This window comes from Galeopterus variegatus, unplaced genomic scaffold (genome assembly GCF_000696425.1).
Source record: "Galeopterus variegatus unplaced genomic scaffold, G_variegatus-3.0.2 Scaffold868, whole genome shotgun sequence".
Classification (NCBI taxonomy): Eukaryota; Metazoa; Chordata; class Mammalia; order Dermoptera; family Cynocephalidae; genus Galeopterus; species Galeopterus variegatus.
In genome coordinates this window covers 117544-139709 of record NW_007726979.1, presented here as the reverse complement: position 1 = coordinate 139709, position 22166 = coordinate 117544, and the positions used below count along the sequence as shown (strand labels likewise).

The following is a 22166-nucleotide window of genomic DNA, read 5'->3' as shown; positions in this document are numbered from 1 at the left end:
AAAAGGAAAAAAAAAAAAAAAAAAGAAAGAAATATACACCCCAATTCCTGAACCACCTTACCTGGAAAGGATAGTGTTTAATAGTTAGGTACTCGGCCAGGATATCCAACATTCTCACCATCTGAGAGAAGATAAGGACTCTGTTGCCTCTTTCTCGAAGTCTTGTCAACAGTTTGTCTAATAGAATCAGCTTCCCGCTGCTCCTAATCAGGGACTGAAGATTTAAAAGACATTAAAATCATGACTTTCAAACACATACTTCAATCTCTCCTTAATCTCTAAGAATTCATATTTTTTAAATCATCTTTAAGCTTTTAGATGCCCTTGGCTAACCAGCAATTCCTGAAATAACCTTTTTACAAGTTATCTGTGAAACTATACTTTCCAGATTTATCCTAGTTATTTAACTTTTCTCACCTGTTTTTAAAGCTTCTTTTGATGCTGACTGAAGAGTTATCAAGGAGAAAAAGTAACATTTTGATTAAAAGTATTTACAGAATCTAAATTGTTTCTGAGAAACTAATTATGAACAAGAGAAACTACACACCAGAAGAATCTCCTGTCCATTTTCTCTTTCATTTTCTTCAGGGGGTTTAATCAGGTAGCAGTGGTTACAGCATTTTTTCAGTTCCATCACAATATTAAGGAAACCAGATGTGCTGCCTCTTGTTCCTTTAGCAAGAGCCTTATAATTCCTGGTCAGAATCCATCTGCAAATTAAAATGATAACGGTATTATTAGATTCAAAGAAACAAAGAGTTGTGAATATCAGAAAAAGTAGTATTGAGAAAAAGAAAAAAGAACTTAATAATGTTAAAAAGCAGGAGAGATATTTTATTTTGCATCACTTGCCACCTAACTATCATCCTTCACATCTCCAGTCAGAACTGGAACGTTAACAATTGTACTGGGTATTTCAACCTTGCTCAACACAGAAAAATTAACAGGAAACAGCCCTCTCTCTATATATACATGTATAAATACACACACATGTTTACATATATGTGCATATACTTACATATACACACACACACTCACGTATGTACGGTCACACACTGCTTAACAATGGGGATACTTTCTGAGAAAGACATCACTGGGCAATTTCATCACTGTGTAAAACATCATAGAATGTACTTACACAAATCTAGTGGTATATTCTACTACATACCTAGGCTATATGGTACAGCCAGTATAATCTTATGAGATAACCATAATCCATGTGGTCTGTCATCGACTAAAACATTATTATGCGGTGCTTGACTATATGAGTGTGTGTGTGTGTGTGTGTGTAAAACAAGGATGGTCACTGAAGCATTCTTTATTGCAATATAAAGTTGGAAATAAGCTAACAATAGGAGATTGGTTAAATAAATCAAGATATACCATAAGACAGAAGCTATATACCCATTTTAACTATTGTAAAAGTCTTTTATATGATAAAATGTTCATGGCGTAAGTATGTTTTATACCCAAATTTGGAATGAGGGGAGAAGAAATATATATATAAAAACACAAACATATATATATATATGCACATATGCATGTATAATCCTTAACTATATGCCCCAAATATTAAAAGTAGTTTTTACTGAGTAGTGAAAATTCTTTACACTTCTCTTAGTAATCACACTTTGAGAAATCTCTCCCGGGACTTTCACTGCAGCACTATTTATGAAAGCAAAATATTTTAAATAATCCAAATGTTTAAAATTTGGGAACGGTTGAGTAAACTATACTAGATCCACAATGTCATACTATGCAATTATAAAAAAAAAAAAAAAAGTAATATCTGTATGATCTACTATGGGATGCTCTTCAGCACACATCACATGCAAAAAGTAAGGCAGAGAAACATGTACAGTATGCTACCATTTCTGAGAAGGGAGGCAATTAAAAAGTTAAAATTCATTTGCTTATATTCAAAAATTAAAATATAAAAAAAGGAAAAACATTAAAATGATTTTTAAAATCTTATTAATTACCCATGGGGAAATAGGGACTAGTATGGAGGGAACAGGGATAGAAGAGAGATTTCTTTGAACATGCCAGGCTTTGTAACATTGCCTTTGGAATCTATGAATGTTATAAAAAATTATAGAACAAAATTAAACAAAGCAATCCCTAAAAATCAAAACTAAAATGAAATAAACAAACATGTATCCATTGGTGCCTTAAACACACAAAAGAAAAGCTACCTTAAGTGCCTTAAGACTTCTTTACATTTCTAGTGGAATATATATGCCTTAAAAAGTAAAACCAAAAAACACAGTAAAAAAAAATCTTAATCTATTTTTATTATTTCTATTGGTGATGGTAATACTGTTACTGTTGTTCTAAGAATATGGTATGTGTAGAATGAATTAGGTTGGTATAGTTGAAAGATGAAAGTTTTTAGTATGGGTATAAGGTCAATAATATCAAATAAAGTCTCTGTAGTACTATTTTAATTTTAAAATTCATGATGTATTTTTAATCTTTAAAAAATTTCTTAATCCCATACACTGTAAATGCCTATCAAACTACTGTCCACTGCAGATGCGAAGAACACTCAGGTCTCAGTTTGTGGTCTTCAAATATCATTTGCCAGTAAAAGAGTATGCAGAATTTGTTGAATATATGGCTGACTAGTTCTGGGTCAGGAAATGTAAATATGGAACACTTTAACACTCCAGATAGCAAAGAAGCTACCAACTACTGCTAGGGTCATGTAAAAAGGACTCAGAGAACCAACCTGAATAAGCTCCCACTGCCTAAAAATGGGCCATGAGAGCATGAGTAAGGATAAAAACTGTAATACAATGAAACACAAATATGTTTAATTGATGAGTTAATAATTATAACAAAATAAATCTCATTGATCAAAACCTTTGATGGAAGGAAAGATATTTTCCTTTGAAAATGGTAAAAACTGAAAAGAATCATGTGTTTATTCTGCCTTTCATATATGAACTGTTCCTCAATTGATATGGGAAAGTTTTTTTGTATTCCACCCAATAAACAAAAGTGTAATAAAATTGGAAATAGCAACATTTTGTAATCCTTAATGAATTAATGGATCTAGGTAATGGTCATCAATAGTTGCTAACATCACAAAAAGAAAGAATCTCCACAGAAAGAATATATCTTTGTATACTATGAAATACTTGTGGTCACACTGAACCTGAGTCTAATCAAGTGTCTACATGTATGTATGAGTGTATAGAAAACACAGGGTCCCAAAGGAAAATGTTAAATGATGTCATGGAGCTGGAATCAGCAAAATACAGGCTCTGAGAAAAATACACGGAACATAAACTCAGTGTATTCACTCAAAATTTACAAGGCCGGGAAAAAGAAATGGATTAAAATAAACTTAAAAGAGACACAGCAAGCAACCATAATGTATGGAGTTTGCATAGAGTTTATATTTCCCAATACAAACAAGTAAAATGTCATGTGTGTGTGCATGCATGTTTGTGTGCATGCATGTGCGTGTGCATGCACATGTATGAAAACCAGGAAAATGTAAACCCTCACTGGACATTTAAAAATATCTTAAAAAATTAGATTTTTTTTTTTAAGGCATGATATCAGCATTGAAATTACGCTTAACAACAACAAAACAAAAAGAATCCTCATCTTTTACTGACGCACATTCATGAATTTATGATATGCACCTGGAATGTTTCAAAACAATTGGGGGGGCAGTGCAAATTGGAAAGGAGGAAGTCAAACTGTCCCTGTTTGCATATAACATGATCTTATATACAGAAAACCCTAAAGACTCCACCAAAAAACGGTTAGAACAAAAAAACAAAAAACAAAAAGAGCAAAATAATTGTTAGAATAAATGAGTTCGGTAAAGTTTCAGGATACAAAAATCCATATACAAAAGTCAGCAGCATTTCTATACACTAATAGCAAACAATTTGAAAACGAAACCAAGAAAATAACTCCTTTTACAACAACAACAAAATAAGATATCTAGGAATAAACTTTACCAAAAAGGTGAAAGAACTCTACATTAAAAACTATAAAACTCTGACAAAAGAAACTGAAGAGAACATAAATAAATGGGAAGATATCCCATGTTCATGGATTGGAAGAATTAATATTGTTAAATGGCTATTCTACCCAAAGCAATAGTAAACAAAACAGCATGGTACTGGTATAAAAACAGACACACAGACCAAAGGAACAGAACAGAGAGCCCAGAAACAAATTCACACACTTACAGTCAACTGATCTTTGACAAAGGTGCTAAGAATACATATTGGAAAAAAGACAGTCTCTTCAGTAAATGTGCTGAGAAAACTGGATATCCACTAGCAGAAGAATGAGACTAGACTCCTACCTCTCACCATTTACAAAAATGAACTCAATTACAGTCAACTGATCTTTGACAAAGGTGCTAAGAATACATATTGGAAAAAAGACAGTCTCTTCAGTAAATGGTGCTGAGAAAACTGGACATCCACTAGCAGAAGAATGAGACTAGACTCCTACCTCTCACCATTTACAAAAATGAACTCAAAATGGATTAAAAATTTAAGTGTAAAATATGAAAATACTAGAAGAAAACATGGGAAACAATCTATGACATGGAGCTAGGCAAGGATTTTTTAAATACGACTTCAAAAGCACCAGCAATAAAGGCAAAAACAGACAAGCAGGATTACATCAAACTCAAAAGCTTCTGCACATCAAAGGAAACTGTTCACAGAGTGAAGACACAACCTACAGAATGGTAGACAATATTTGCAAACCACATCTGACAAGGGGTTAATGTCATGAATATTTAAGGAATTTAAACAGCAGCAGCAAAAAAACAAATAACCCAATGGAGAAATGAGCAAAAGATCTAAATACACATTTCTCAACAGACAACATATAAATTGCCCAACAGGCATATGAAAAAATGTTCAACATCACTAATCATCAGGGACATGCAAATGAAAACAACTCCAGTTAGAATGGCTATTATCAAAAAGGCCAAAGAAACAAGTGTTGACAAGGAGAAAAGGGAACCCTTGTATACTCCCTGGTGGAAGTGTAAACTAGTACAGCCATAATGGAAAACAATATGGAGGTTCCTAAAAAAATTCAAAATAGAACATATGATCCAGCAATCGCATTATACACCCAAAAGAAATGAAGTCAGTATGTCAAAGAGATATCTGCAGTCTCAGGTTTACTGCTGCACAATTTACAATAGCCAAGATAATGGAATCAACCTAAGTGTCCAATAACAAATGAATGAATTAAAAAATGTGGTATATATACACAATGGAATACCTTTCAGCCATAAAAAAAGAATGAAATCCTCTCACTTGTGGCAACATGGATGGACTCAGAGGTCATTATGTTAAGTAAGCCACGCACAGAAAGACAAATACCACATAATCTCATTTGAATGAGGAATCTGAAAAAGTTGATATTATAGAGACAGCAAATAGAACAGTAGTTACCAGAGACTGGGGCAGGGATGGGAGGGAGGGAAAACAGGGAGGCGTTGGCTAACAGGTACAAAACTACAGTTAGATACGAGGACTATGTTCTGGTATTCTACTGCACAGTAGGATGACTACATTTAATAGTTAAGTTTTGCATATTACATAATAGCTAGAAAAGAGGCTTTTTAATGTTTTTGCCACAAAGGAGTGACAAATGCATGAGTTGATGGATACATTAACTACCCTGACCAGATCATTACACAACACATATATGTATCAAAATATCAGACTGTACCCCATAATTATATGTAATTATAATGTGTCAATTAAAATAAACACCCCCAAAAAGAGAAAAGATAAAGATGAATACTGGCCATAAACTGATCACTGCTGAAGCTACATTATGGGTACACGAGTACATACTATTCTATTTTCATATGTATTTGAAATTTTCCATAATAAAAATATCTTTAAAAAATAGTAATTTTTGAAAATTAAAATCTTATTTTTATTTAGTTATATTAATTGTAATAAGCAAGGAATGCTACTGGAAAGATTATCAGACCTCTAACTTAAAAAGACTATAATTTTCATGGCAATACAATTAGTTCCAATTATTCCACACTTGATCTTGGCCAAAAGGCCAAAAAGTTATCCACTCATTCAAGATCTTCTAACTTTAAATCATCAAAATTAAAGCTCATGACAAGTTATATACCAACTTCTATCCCAAACTTACTATTTTGGCTTTAAGGTCATCTAACCTAAACCAAGCATATGACTTGCCCATGTCACTTGGAATGCTAGAAAGAAAAGAGTATTCACCTTGCAATGCAAAGATGATCGCTTCTTCTGAACTCAAATAGGCCCCTGCACTGCCACCATTATTAAACAACGATGTGCTTTAATTTTTTGTTTCTAGTCTGTATTCCCTAACACACAACAAGGCTTCATGTTTCATTCATCTTCATATTCCCAGTATCTGGCACAATGCCTGACACATTTCAGAAGCTTAATAAGTTATGGGAGTAAATGGCAGAGAAGATATATATACAAATAATAAAATATGCCTATTTATTGGCAGGGAGATTAACACTAAAAATTCATGTACACTGCATACCAATTAAATAATGAAAAGTGCTGTGCAAATTCTCACTTACCCAAATAAAAAAGAGTAATAAAACTCCATTTTTCTGACTAAATAAACTACTACTTAAATCTGGGAGTCCTCACTGAAAAAAGCACAGTTTAATTGTCAGTTATCTGTCTAATGTCTTCATGGTACTGATCTCAATCTCTTTAGGCCTAACCTACACAAGAACTTACTTATAATACTGTTTCTGAAGTGCCGACATCTCCACTCTGAGAATCTGTTCCACTTTGGCAGGAAGGGATTTCTCCACATCTTTTTTGACTCTCCGGAGAAGGAAAGGCTCTAGCACCTTATGAAGACTCTGGTAGCCATTCTCTCTACCTTTCCCATGGTCTTCCTCAAAATCTTCCCAGAACTCAAACCTAGGAATGACATAGTATAGTGTTTACTTAGTTATGTAGAGGAAAAAGCATTTTTAGAACTAAAATTTCCTTTACAAGGAACTGAATGAGGAAAAAAATCTGTTAAAAACGAATATTTCCTACAAGGAAAGACAAAATCAATCGCTAGCTCTTGAATAAATGAGATTGAAAACAAAAAGAAAAGGGAAAACCAATTGAATCAACTCCATCAGCCTACACTGGATAATAGCAGGTTTCCAATTCTTAGACTGCATTTAGAGTTAATATTTCAGTATATCATGCAATTAATATATGTTATTCTTATGAAATGTTATGCAGAAAAATTAATCATAAGCTAGCTTTTAATAATCTGCAATTTGTTGGGAAAATAAAAATCAGAGGTAAAAGAATTAGTGGCAACATTACTACAGACACCATTGCTATAAAAGTTAGTAATATAATTTCCATCAATAATCTTCACTTCTTGTTGGTAACACCAAAGTCACAGGTTCAGATCCCCATAATGGCCAGCCGCCAAAAAAATTTAAAAATTATAATTTTCACTTCACAGATTAAAAAAAATCAATGGATTATATAATGACAGTAAACAAGACTGTAGCACAAACAAAAAGATCAATGAAAGTGATGCAATTTTAACACTAATATATTGAACTTAGGGATACAAATTTTATTAATGAATTTGGAAACCTATCACTCACAGTAATTCTTCCTAAACCCTACAAATAAAAGTTTCTCATGTATAAATCTTAATTCAACCATGTTTGGTTCACTAAAGGATCTTTGGCAGAACCCAGAATGAGACATTATGACAAAATCACTTTCAAAAATAAAAAATGGATAAAATGTATTTCATGCGGATTAACAAAACTGTCTTTTGTCCTGCCACTAGGAAGGCAACTTGAAAAAACTAGCTTAATTTTGTGCACAGACTAAATAAAGCTCAGTAGGTGAGGGTGCACCATTAATTAACTGAAGCTAGACCTAGAAGCTTAATCACCGCCCCAGCTCTGTAGCACCAAGACCCTGCTCTGCTGAGACCAGTCAAGTCTAACAAACCCAAGTGACGAACATTGTCTAGAACTACATAAGACTAAAAGGATATGCTCTCTGATAAGATGGAAAGACAGAGACAGCACATGCCAGCACTGCCAATGGGCACAACTGCCTCAAGAGTTCACTGTCATTTCTCAACTCATAAGTGGCCAGGCATTTCATCCGGTATTGTCAGTTGCATCAACAGCCTTAGGAGCATCTGGTAGTGCCTGAAACAATCATCGTCAGGGAAGGAGACAAAACGATCTTTTGGGATAGAGATCTAAAATCATCATTAAAGACTATAGCTTGATAAACTCAAGGTAAATTGTATTTTGTCACACTGCTATACTATTAAGCAAATACTCCAAGAATATAAAATAAAATAAATGAGGAATTAAGACTAATAAGGGAATTAAAGGAAAAAATATAAATTGAACTACCTCAGTGCTGGGGGTGACACCTCACACACAAAATGTGTGAACTGACTGGAAATCAGTGGGATTATCACTATATCAAGCTATTTTCTGAATACCTGAGAGAAAATTTCAAGAGGCTAACTTAACACATTATAATTAAAACTATACTAGTCTAAAAAAATTAATGTAAACTTTATTTACAAGATTTACTTCTTTCCTATTGTTTTAGGCAACAAATATTTCCACCTGCCTACCATACTCTTACCATATTAAAGGAATTAATATGAGATACCATTTCTTTATGTACACTCACTGATGATATGGATGGATGGAGATATGCACATGCATTTGAGTTCATGGAGAAATGGAATTAAAAGATAGTACAAAACCTTTCCGAAAACCCCTCATGTATCTGTGTATATATGTGTGTACGTATATAAAATCTATTTATCTATGAATTGTTTATGGCTGCTTTCACTCTGAACAGCAGAAAGATCCTTTGAGAAAAAGTTTGCTGTCCCTTCCAACAGACAATTAATTTATAAAATTACATATAAGGTCATAGTCGTAAATGTATAATTACACCACACCACATCTAAAGATTCATAATTTTAGATATTTCCCTGCTATCAACTTATGCTCTTAACGTGTATCTCTCAGCAAAGTATAAACAATTCTGATTTTTTAAATTTTCCAGACCACCCATTTCAGAAAAATAGTTTACTGATAAACTACAAATAAGATAATTAAACCAAAGCAGTGAAAATGTTATAAGCCACACAATAAATGTGTAAACAGATAGGTGCAAATAAAATTCAGCAATTGACCTAGACAGCAGAAGCTTTAGTAAAAAGAAAAACTCCAACACTAAGAAGCAAAATGTCTGAAATATGCACTATCAAACTGAATTATTTTATGGGGTAGGTATGGAGTGCACATTTGCACGTGATTATTCTCATGAGCTGAATTCTTCAATCTTGTCATATCTTTTCTACCTTTAATATCAAGCCCCATGCTTTGCATATAGTATGTACAAAACAAATTTGTTGACTGAAAAATATTTATAAGGTCAGTCATCATATTCTATGGTCACAGCTATTCATGCAGGAAAGGTGCTTAGTTAGACTCTGCCATAAGGAAATAGCACCTCAGCTGGTTAAAAAGAGGACTTACTTTCAGATTTTCAAAACAATGGCCTGAAATATTTGAGGGGGGAAAGTCCAAAAGCTATTTGGACAGATCTAATTATCCTCTTTACAATAACATTTCTTTGGTGAATCATTTCTTCATAAGCTCTGTAGAGTCATAAGGCACCTCAGGATCTGCTACTGAGGATGGGGCAAAATACTTCACAGGATTATAATCATCCACACAGCAAACTCAAGCAGAAATAAAGATAAATCTCAACTCCTTAACTAATAGGTTTTCTATTTACATACACATCTTTGTGAAAAACATTTTAAAAATTTTTAGAAAATGACAATGTTTTAAAAATAAAGTTTTCAAAGAGAAAAAATCTCTTCCACAGAAAAAAACTGCATCTCTAACTCCAATCTGTCATTCCATAAGTTATTTCGCTGACCTTAAAGAGAACACTGGAAGATACTGCCTGAATGATCGCCTCTACTAGAATAAGTAATTCAAAGTTCTGCTCTTCAATTATGAAAGCAGAATATATGACCTTTTTCATTAATATAGCCCATGCTAGGTGGAATGCCACAGTTGCATAATAGCAAGAAAAAAACATTTAGGAAGCAAAATCCCTACCATCCCTTTGAGCAGCCAGGTACACAAAAACAAACCCTAGCTAAGTATCCATTGGTGGAAACTACACACCACATTTTTTTTTCTACACAACAAGCATGAATGTTCCCACTATGTCTCTATAAAGTAACATTCATGAAAATTTTCTTACCCATTTTGGAAAAAAAGATTAATAACTAATAATTGATAACCCTTAGTATTTCTAAACTTTTATACACTTTCCATTTTATAGTACCTACATCTTTGGACAGTAAACTTTATAAAAATACTGGCTTATGCTAATACGTGATGAATAAGGTACTCATTACAGAATGTAAAGCATATGTTTAAAAAAGACATGAGGAAACTGGCTTCATCCTCAGTAGAGTAACCAGTATCGGCTCACAGTGCTCTATGAAAGGAAAGGAGGATCCCGGTAAATAGCAAACAGGATATATAGAAGAGTAGCAATAAAATGGGGTAGGTAGGATAGAGCACGAAAAGACATCGGGAGTCCTCTAACATAGTGGTTCTCAACTGGTGAAGACTCCCTCCATTCCCACCTCTGGGGGACATTTAGCAATGTATGGAGATATTTTTGTTGGTTACAACTGAGAGATGGAGGTGCTACTGGCATGCAGTGGGTAGAGGCCAGGGATGCCGCTAAACATCCTACAATGAAAAGAACAGCTTACTCCACAAAAAAATTATTCAGCCCAAAATACCAATAGCGCCAAGGTTGAGAAGCCCTGCTCTAAGAGAATGCAGAGGAAGAAAGGGTGCAGAAGGGGCTCCTCTCCCAGAAGTACACTGTAGAGAAGATGCCTGTAAAAAAAAAATTTAAAAAGGAAACCAGTTTAACCCTGTTCTAGTAACAGCTATAGTGAAGGCAACACGGCCAGGGTGATCAAGCTTTTCTACCCATCTTCTGAGGAGTCTTAAACCACCCTTCACAAATTAGTCAAAAAAGGATAGCCATAGACAAAGATGAGAATTTGCTGCTAACTGGCTCACCTTACAAAAAATACTAAAGGAAGCCCTTCAGACTAAAAGTAACATACAATGGTAACATACAATAGGAAGAAATAATATCACTGGAAATAATAAAACACATGGGTAAATATAAAAGATAATATAAATATATTTTTCTGTTTTCTAAATTTCCTTAAAAGATAAACTATGTAAAGCAATAATGATATCACTGTATTCTTGGGTTTATAACATAAAGAGAGAAGTTGAAAATAAAGCTATAGTGGGGCAAAGTTACTAATTTTACCAGAATTAAGTCAGTATTAATCTGAAGAAGACTCTGGTAAGTAAAGATGCACACTATAATCCCTAGAGCAACCAGTAAATAAATAATTTAATAATAGCAATAAATAAATAAATAAATAACAAGGAAATTAAAATGGCACACTGAAAAATATTTGCTGAAACAAAAGAAGATGGTAAAGGAGAAACAGGAACAAAAAAATAAAAGACATATGGAAAACAAACATCAAAATGGCTGAAATAAATCCAACCACATCATTAATAATATTAAATGTGAATGGACTAAACACTGCAATCAAAAGGCAGAGACTGTTGGCCTGGATAAAAAAGGCAGATCCAACTACATGCTGTCTGCAAGAGACATATTTTAGACTTGAAGAAATAGGTTGAAAGTAAAATGATGGAAAACAGTATAACATGCAAACAGTAACCAGAAGAGAGCTGAGGAGCTATTATAAAAGTCACAAAATATACCTAAGAAACAAGAAATATTACTAGAGATAAAGTAAAACATTTAATAACAATAAAAGGGTCAATATATCAGAAATATATAATAGTTACAAATGTATACACACCTAACACAAGAACCCCAAAATACATGAAAGGAAAAACTGACAACTGGAAAATGTCAAAGATTCAACAACTATGGTCAAAAATTAAAATACTTCGCTCCCAGTAATTTACAGAACTACTAAATAGGAAGTTGGCAAAAATATAGAAGACCTGAACAACACTCAAACAAATTGACTTAATGGAGATTTTAAAACACTCTACCCAACAAAAGCAGAATACACATTACTCTTTTCAGGTATAGATAGGACATTCTCCAGGATAGAAACATACTGAGCTATATAACAAGTCATATAAATTCATTTAAAGAGTGTTCTCTAAGACAAAATTGAACCCTAAATATTTAGAAATTAAAGAACACACCTCCAAAACACCCATGAATCAAAGAATAAATCACAAGAGAAACTAGAAAATAGATGAAACTGAATGAAAACTAAAGTACAAGATATCAGCATTTATGGAATGCAGCTAAAGCAGTGCATAGAGGTAAACTTATAATACCTTTAAGCACCCAGAGATTAGAAAAAGGAGAAAAAGTCTTAAATCAATAACCCAAGCTGTTCCTTAAGAAAAAAGAGAAAATTAAATGAAAAGCAAGCAAAAAAAAAGAAATAATAAAGATGAAAGTTGAAATAAATAAAATATGAAACAAAATAGAGAAAACCAATGAAATCAAAAGTTAGTTCTTTGAAAACATCAACGAAATTATTAAACCCTTATCCAAAACTGAGCAAGAAAAAGAGATAAGACACAAATTATCAAAATTAAAAAAATCATTTTAATCACTATTGACCCTTCAAAAATTAAAAGGATTAAAAGAAACACTACAACTTTATGCCCCCAAATTACACAACTAGATGAAATGGACAAACTCCTAAAAAGACAAATTAACAAAACTGAGTCAAGAAGAGTGAGAAAACTTGAGTAGACCTACATACAGAAACTGAATTAGTCATTAAAATTTTTCCCACAAAGAAAAGTGAAGGCCCACATGACTACATTGGAGAATTCTATCAAATATTTAAAGAAAAAACACCAAACTTACACAAACTCTTTCAGAAAAGAGGAGGAGGGAACACTTTCCAATTCATTCTGTGGTTCTGATACCAAAATCAGGCAAACATCATCCCAAGAAATAAGTAGAGACTAAAATCCCCCAAAATCATAGATACAGAAACCTTTAACAAAATATTAGCAACTGAATCAAGCAACACATGAAAAGAATTAAATATCATGAATAAGTCAAATTTATGCTAGCAATGAAAGGTTAGCCAAATGTCTGAAGAGTAATAACGTAATACACCACATCAGTAAAAAAGACAAAACCAGACAGTCATCTCAATAAACACAGAAAAATAGTATTTGACAAAACTGAACACCTATTCATTATAAAAGCTCTCAAAAACTAGAAATAGAAAAAAACTTCCTCAACCTGATAAAGGGTATCTATAAAAAAATCTGTAACTAACATCCTGCTCCCACCAATTGTACTCAACATGGAGAGGTTCCAGCCAGTACAATAAGGCAAGAAGAAATAAAAAGCATCCACATTGAAGAAGAAGCGCAGTAGCTGTCATGTGCAGAAGACATAATCCTGTACATAGAAAATACTAAGAAATACAAAGAACAACAAAAAACAATGGAAATAATGAGTTCATCAAATTTGCATGATAAAAGATCAATATACAAAGTACAATTGTAGTTCTACACTTTAGTATAATCTGAAAGTTGGATTAAGAAAACAACTCCACTCCACATATAATCAAAATTAAAATAGAAATAAATTCAACAAAAGAAGTGCACAACTTGTTCACTGACAAGTACTAAACACTACTGAGAAAAATTATAGAGAATCTAATTAAATGAAGAAAACTTTCTATGATCGTGGGTTAGAAGGCTCGATAATGTTAAGATAAATGATTCTCCATTAATTGATATACAAAATTCAACACAATGCCTTTCAAAATTCCAGGTTTTTTCCTCCAGAAATTAATAAGCTGATCCTAAAATGTATATGGAAATGCCAAACCTCTAGAATAGCCAAACAATTTTGAAAAAGAGGAACAAAACTGGAACCTATACTTCTTTGTTTTAAAAAGTAGTATAAAGCTACACTAATTAAGACAATGTGGTAGTGATATAAAAACAGAAATATGGGGCCGGCCCGGTGGCGCACTGGAGAGTGCACCGCTTGGGAGCATGGCGGCGCTCCCGCCGAGGGTTCGGATCCCATGTGGAGACCGGTTCCCGCTCACTGGCTGAGTGTGGTGCAGGTGCAACACTGAGGGTTGCGATCCCGTTGCCGGTCAGTAAAAAAGACAAAAAGGAAAAAAAAAAAAAAAAAGCAGAAATATGGTGGGTTTTTTTTTTTTTAATGTTTTAAAAAACCACACACACAGAATTGACAGTCCATAAAGTAGACTATTACATTTATGGTCTCAACTGATTTTCAACAAGGATGTCAAGGCAATTCAATAGAAAAAGGATATTCTTTTCAACAAATGACATTTGGATAATTTCCCAAATTCCTCTGCAAAAACAATAAGCTAAGGCCCTCATGCTTTATACTATAAACAAAAAATAACTCAAAATGGAATACAGATCTAATGTAAGAGCTAAAACTTATAGAAGAAAATAAAGAAGTCTTTGTGACCTTACGTTAAGCAAATCTTAGATATGACATCCAAAGCAAACTCAATGAAAAGAAATTGATAAATTATACTTCATCAAAATTAAACACTTTTGCTCTTCAAAAGACATTAAGAAAATGAAAAGACAAGCCACAGACCAGGAAAAAAATTTGCAAATCACATATTGATAAAGCACTTGTATCTAGAAAATTTTTAAAAATTAAAAAGCTCTTCAACTCGTAAGACAATCTAATTTTTTTAAACGAAGAGAGATTTGAATAGACATTTCATCAAAGACATATAAATGGCTAAGAAACACATGAAAAGACATTCATCATCATTAGTCATTATGGAAATACAAGACAAAAGCACAATGAACTACACTTTCAACAAAATGTCTAGAATCAGAATGACTGACAATATGTGAAGTACTGGTGCAAAGGACACAGAGAACCCAGCACCTTCAAACATTTCTAGTGGGAACTCATAATGGTACAGTCACTTTGGAAGAGAGTGTGGTAGTTTCTAAAAAGTTATATAAACTTTTCAAACAGCCCAGCAATTCCACTAATTATCTAACCAAGAGAAATAAAAACGTATGTCCACACAAAGACATAATAGCCCGAAATGGAAGCAATCCAAATGCCTATCAACTGATGACTAGATGTGCATACAATGACATATTACCCCAAAAAAGAGATTACTCATAGACTCTATGAAATGTAGGAAACTCAGAAAATTATAGAAAGTGAAAAAAGCCATAAACAAAAAACTACATATTAGGATTCTACTTAAATGAAATTTCTAGGAAATGATAAACCTCCAGAGACAAAAGCTGATCAGTGACTTCCTAAAATTTTTTGGACTAAAGAAAATACTCTAAAACTGGATTATAATGATGGTTGCACTACTCTATAAATTTACTAAAAAATACTGAATACAATGATACATTTTGTGGTATGTAAATTTTATCTCAATAAAGCTGTTTAAAAAAAGTTAATGACCCATGAGAAACAGACCATTTCTGTGTTCATTACCCTATCTAAATTGCCTTGCTCAGTGTATGGCACACAGTAGGTAATCAGATCCTTTCTGAAGCAAAAAAAAGATTGTGTAGTATACTGTGTACTGGTCAATTGAACAACTACTAGTTGAACTGTTTAATGCACAACAGGTGCTGTTCTAGGCAAAGTGGACCAGCCATGAATAAAGCAAACAAGATCCCTGGTATTTTCACATGCATAACTTAACAACATGAGATGAATGAAGAAATAATGATGAAAAAAAAAAAGGTGCCACGGAAAATAAAACAGAGTACAGATGATAAGCATGTCAAATAGGCTACTTTAGATCAGGGAGTCTAAGAAGACCTCTAATAGGAGGTGGTCATATAAGCTGAGGCAAAAATATTAAGGTGGCTGGCCATGTGAAGGTAAGGACAAAGAGCATTCCAGACAAGAAAAAGAACAGAAACGGCTTGACGTGTTTAAGGGACAGAAAGTTGGCCAGAATGGCTGAAGCATAATAAACAATGGAGGAAGAGGTATGGGATCAGTCAGGGTATTGTCAATTCCAGATTGAAGAGAGTCTTCCAAATTACGGTAATGAGTTTAAATTTCATTCTAAGTATCACTGGATAATTTTAAGTTTTATGAAATGTCCATACCATCTCCCATAAAAAACTTTTCAATAAAGACATTCCACAGTTCTTTATTAAGTTAAATATTTGAATAAGACCTAAAGGTGCTGCTTCTATTATCAAAAATTTGGATTTAAGGTATTTTTAAGGCTTGTCAGATTGTGTACCTTGTATACTTCATTTCAGTTACATTGATTTCCTTTTAACAACAGTGAGAAGATCTGTTGTCTCCTATTTAATGATTATTTCGCAAATGCATTAACTCATTCAAACTTCTGGTAGACTATATGCTTTCCTCCTTAACAGGCTAATTTCTGTGCCTTTTATCATTTATCACGAAAAATTTTATTACTCTTGTTCCTGGCCTCTGTTTAACCCTTTGCTTTTCCCAAACCATGATATCTGTATTCCCTAAGGTCTATTAAGATAAAGTTAAAAAGCAATGGCATTTCAGACATTCTAGCATCTTTTGAAATACACAGGAAGGAGCTTACTTCTCCGGCATAATAAAGTGCAGCAAGGACCAGAGCTCTTTGAGGGAATTCTGAAGAGGGGTCCCCGTAATCAGGAGCCTATGGTTGGACTTGAAATCAATCAGAGTTTTATACAATAAAGAGTCATCATTCTTCAACCGATGGGCTTCATCCACTCCCAGAAAGGCCCAGTTAATACTGCCCAGCACAGTCTACAGTAAAAACAAAACACAACGAGCCACCAGGTCAGAAGGGAACCCAAAAGTGCTTTTTGAGTGTTAATTATCTCTGTACAAATACCATCACAAAGGTATACCCAGACACATTTATTCTTCACTGACTTAATATATATTAGGACTCTTCTGTTTTTTCTGTTAGTTGCCAGTCTGATGTCTATTCAAAAGAGCACATCATCATCTACAAGGTACAGGCAGATCTCTTACACCAGGTATTACTGTATGTCCCAAAGAACACAAAAACTGGTATGCTGGGCAAAAGCAAAACAAAACCAAAAACCACGATTTTGTACTTTCCCCTTCATTAAGATTCTTCTCTTGCCTATTCTCCACCCCACACCTGAAACACAGAAATACTAGGAGCCACCAAATTGAACTTGTTTGCACTTATTACCAATGACATCTACCTACCACATATATTTCTTAGTAAATGTAGAAAGGACATATTTAAAGAGCTTTATTTTTCTGTCTTCTTCCTCATGGAGCTCACATCATCTGTTCTGGAGAAATGTTTTAACAATGACATGGGAATTGCCTGAGATGGCATTCAAACCCAGTTTCTAATGACTGACTATAATCTCAGGTAAGTTACTGTCCTCAATACCCTTTCATTCCATTTAATTCAATTGGACTAGGCCTCAGGTCCCTTTCAACTAAAAGAGAACTAAAATAGAAAAGAGCTCTCTCTTCTATTTAAAATCTTAATAATCTTTAAGGAATTTTTTTAGTTGCTCATTTGCTTGCTTTTGTGAAATAAAGGAAGAAAAATAACATAATGAGTTGGAGGCACAGACAGTACAATTTGACAAATCACACTGGACAAGATTTAGACTTCTGGCTATAAATTACATACCTTATCTTTTAAGAGGATCTCATATGTTGTTATAAGTGCATTGAACTTCAGCCTTTTGGTTTGGGAATGAATCCATTCATATTCCCGTATCTAAAAAAGAAAATGTAAGACACAATTTCTTTTACCTTTCTATATCACACAAGTCTTGTGATAGACACAGTAGAAACATATCAAATAAAAATTAAATCTGGTTAGAATTCAACAAATACCTTACACATTCTAAAGTGACCTAAGCAAACAAAGTATAAATCAGTAAGAGTTAAATTAAAACATCGATCACTGAGCAGCAAAAACTTTACTGTCAGAATTCAAAGAAATTGGTCCCCGACACACATTTTACCAAGAAAATGCATTTCATCAGCAATTAAACCCCAGTGACTTGAACTAAACTAGGGATCTCCCAGATCCCTAGAACCATCTGAACAAAATGCAATTTGATTACTCCTTGAATAGGGCAATACTCTCATTAACAAGTAAAACAAATTCTAACCTTTTTAGCTTGCTCAGAAATTTCATTAATCACAGAGCAAAGAGATGTGTCACCCAAGAAAAAGGAAAAGGAGACATACAGGATGAAATATATAATTTAATGTGGGTAAAAATAATGTCAAAGTTAAGGAACACAAAAACTAACACATTCCTACTGAAATATAACCAGACACCCAGCAAGCACAATGGCTCAAGACAAAGCTCTTAAAGTTTAGTTGTCAAGTTAGGAACTCGAGAACAGGACAATGAATGCTTGCAGGTGACTGCCACCAAGTGGAAAGAAAGAACAAAAAAACGGGGTATTGGAGACCACAAAGAAAACTTCCCTGACTCCACAGTTTTTCAGAATTCACTTTGTTTGCCTTCACCTTTGGAAGCAATGCTTGTAGCCATTTTACATAATCTAGAAAGTCCTTTTTCTTTAATGGTTAACAAATGAATTAACAAAGCTAACAACTACTGCATTCTTAATAGTAAAATCAGTGTGATAAAATCTTCCAGGGTTTAAGTTAGACAATTTTAATAAAAGCATTTAATAAAAATAAATTTGAATTAGCATGAAAATATATGATTAAAACATATATCTCAAATATCTGAAGACTCCCAATGGCTTGCTCTTATGATAAGCAACCTCCAAGAAACAGTGTACATACACTGGAGAAAGAGCAAAGCTCTGGGACCAGATACACCTGTGTCCCTACCCAGCTCAGCCTCATTTTAGCTGGCTTGTGGGCAAGTGTTAGAACCTTTCAATCAATTCTTCATCAGCCAGTTAGAATACCATCAACTTTGAAGACTATCAGGAGGATTACAGGTAATATACATGAAGCACCTAGCACAAGGCCTGGCACATAGTAGGTGCTTTTTTTAAAAAAAAAAAAGTTAGCTATTATCAAGAAAAGATCTGCTAAACAAAGATAAACTTAAGTCACTGTGTTCTAAATCCATGACACCCAAGTTAAGTTTGGTAACAGACAAATAATTCTTATTTCTGCAGTCCTGAAATGGCTTGTTTTCCTTAGCTTTTATGCCTTTCTTTTAAGTTGTGCAACCTCACTGTTTTAAGAGATTGGGAAACAAATTCTCAGAACTCAATTATTTTCAGTAATATCTCTGTTCAGATAGCAAAAATAATATTAACATTCCACAACGTATTAACTCTATCTTATAAAAGTACAAAGTATGGACAAAAGTAAAACATAATACAGCAATCCAGCTAAGAGAGAGTGCCATTCATGCATTGTTGTTGCTTTTCTTTAAACGATAAGTGTAAGTTTAAAGGAATATCTAAGTTGCATTTTTGAGATACATCAATCTCCTAATATTGGGGACATAGCACAGTGTCAGAATAATTTTACTAAAGAGTTTACTAATAATTCTACTAAAGGCTTTAAGTCAATTTTCAAAGTACATTTATAACACAAATTCTATTTCAACTCTTTTTGTTTACACACCGTATTTCTGCTCATCAGGTCACCTATGTAAACCACTACGTTAATCTCTGGTGCCCAGATTTCAAACTCCCTCTGCCATGAGGTGAGGGTGGATAAAGGGACGACTATAAGAAAGGGGCCATACAGCTGGTGTTGGTGGAACAGGTAGGAGAGGAATGATATGGTCTGGATGGTCTTTCCTAGGCCCATTTCATCAGCAAGGATTACACTGTTGCTTCTGCAGAAAGAAAAAAATTTTTTAAAAAATCATTAGTTCACCAAATAAATAAATATAAATAGCGATAACACAAGTGCTTCATGGTGACAGCTGAGCAAGGCATCAGTTGTGAGCCTCAGATGTATTTCTCTCATCTGGAATAACTTAAGCTTCCTATATAAGGAGGAAAGTAGAAGCCATAAATAGCAGAATAACAAATAATCTAAGTATAATCAAGATTTAGATTAGTATGAGAACCTAGTCAGGCCAATGTTCTTCACCGCACATGTAAGCTTTTCACATTACCTTCCATAGGCTATCCCTTATAACAAGGAATCCAGGTTTTGTTAATAGTATACACACGCACATAATCTTGGGTTCCCTCAATATGGAAAGTATGGGCAGACTGATAGCCAGTCTGGTGAAACCTACAACCAGCCAGTCAACGGCTTTTGATCAAATCATCCACCCCACTCATTCATGCCACACTACATACACTACTCCCTAGACCTGCATGCTACAGATGCATAAGGCTTGTTTTAAATACATTGCAGTCTAAAGCAGGGATAGGATGCAGATCAGGTTTCTGGACCCCCCACTCTAGACTAACCGAATGAGAGTATAGTACCTGGGTAAGGACTCAGGAGTCTGTATTTTTATCAAGAATCTCTTTGGAGATTCTGATACAGGTGTTCCTTGAACCACAGTTTGAGAAACACTACTCTACGAAATGAGATGGATTTCAACAGGATATTAATAGGACTGTCAGATGTAAGAAAAAAATTGAAAAGGCCAGAGTTAGGAAATTAAAAAATAGCCCATTTGGCAGGAAATTAAGAATACGTGTATGATATAAGGTTGCAAACATTATTAAAAGTTTCTTGAAAATAAGGTCACTGAAGGTTTGCACATACATAACACATGCTTAATCAGTGAACCAGAGGGAACTAAAAGTAAATATGCAAGTTAAAGGCAACTTAACTGATCGGAAAAGAAAGACATTTAATTCACCAAAAAGATAAAAAAAAAAATTTAAATATAGTCTATATTCCATAGAATAGCTACTTTTAGGGGAAAGTACAAAAAGAACAAAGCAAACCATACTGAGGGAAGGGAGAATGAAGTAGCCATATTTCTCTAAATCTCAGACACACGTAATTTTCTGTGCAGTTTACATACAATGTATCCTTTTAAGTAATCTCCCTCTCATTTCTCTCACCTTTCCACACTATTGAGAAGGACACCGGGCTAAATCTCTCCAATATTTCCTCTCCTTAGCAAACTGTCACTGTCTACATACACAGACTAAAGTACAGCTGAACTTATTCACCTGTTTTTCTGAAATCAGACCAAAATATCACTTAATGTGACATTCCTCTGACTAGGGTCTAACAGCTACTTCGATCCTTTTCAGTTGATGTTTAATTCTTCAGTTTAAAGTTAAAAAAAAAAAATGCTGGCCAAAAACTGTATAGAAAACACTCTGTGACTTTGGACAAGCTACACGGCACCTCCTAGGAGCCCTCAAATATAAAATGAAAGAGTTCGATTATACAATTCCTAAAGTTCCATCTAGCTTTGTAACTATCCTTTAGAAGATTAGGTCCCACTATCCTTTGAAAGGAAAACTGTTCTCAAATAATTTATAATACCATCATGTACCGCACAATGACAGTTCAGTCAATGACAGTCTGCACGTACAACAGCATTCAGAGCAAAAGGCTATACCGTACAGCCTAGGTGTGCAGCAGGTTTATACCATCTTAGGTTTGTGTAGGTACACTCTAGCATGTTCACACAATGATGAAATCACCTAATGATGCATTTCTCCAGAACATATCCTTGTCGTTAAGGGACACATGTCTGTAGTTTTATCAGTCTTACAAACTGAAGCTCCTCAAGATATTTAATTTTTAAATATTAAATACTGTATTAGATTTTACAAGCCAAAGAGTGGTAGGTGGCTCACTTGGGAAACGGTAATTAGAAATATATCTCTATAACTAGAAACTGTCTTTTTGGCATTGACAAAGAAATTTTGCATGTTTTTATTTTAGGCTATTGTTAAATCCTGAAATAAGGATTTTTGCTTTATCATAAAACACTGAAGATATTAAAAGTCGGGCCGGCCCGGTGGCGCACTGCTACAGTGCACCGCTTGGGAGCGCGGCGGCGCTCCCGCCGAGGGTTCAGATCCCACATACAGACCGGTT

The 22166-nt window shown here is 34.0% G+C and overlaps 1 protein-coding gene across 1 annotated transcript in view; it reads right to left on the bottom strand.

Moving 5' to 3' along the window:
* CHD2 (chromodomain helicase DNA binding protein 2) overlaps positions 1 to 22166 on the bottom strand; it is a 120537-nt gene that overhangs the window by 53901 nt on the left and 44470 nt on the right. The window contains exons 14-19 of the mRNA XM_008573044.1: positions 19758 to 19974; positions 17815 to 17904; positions 16747 to 16937; positions 6759 to 6947; positions 548 to 710; positions 62 to 214 (exon numbers count right to left, since the gene is read on the bottom strand). Coding sequence (XP_008571266.1) covers positions 62 to 214; positions 548 to 710; positions 6759 to 6947; positions 16747 to 16937; positions 17815 to 17904; positions 19758 to 19974 — 1003 coding nt within the window. The remainder of the gene's footprint in view (positions 1 to 61; positions 215 to 547; positions 711 to 6758; positions 6948 to 16746; positions 16938 to 17814; positions 17905 to 19757; positions 19975 to 22166) is intronic.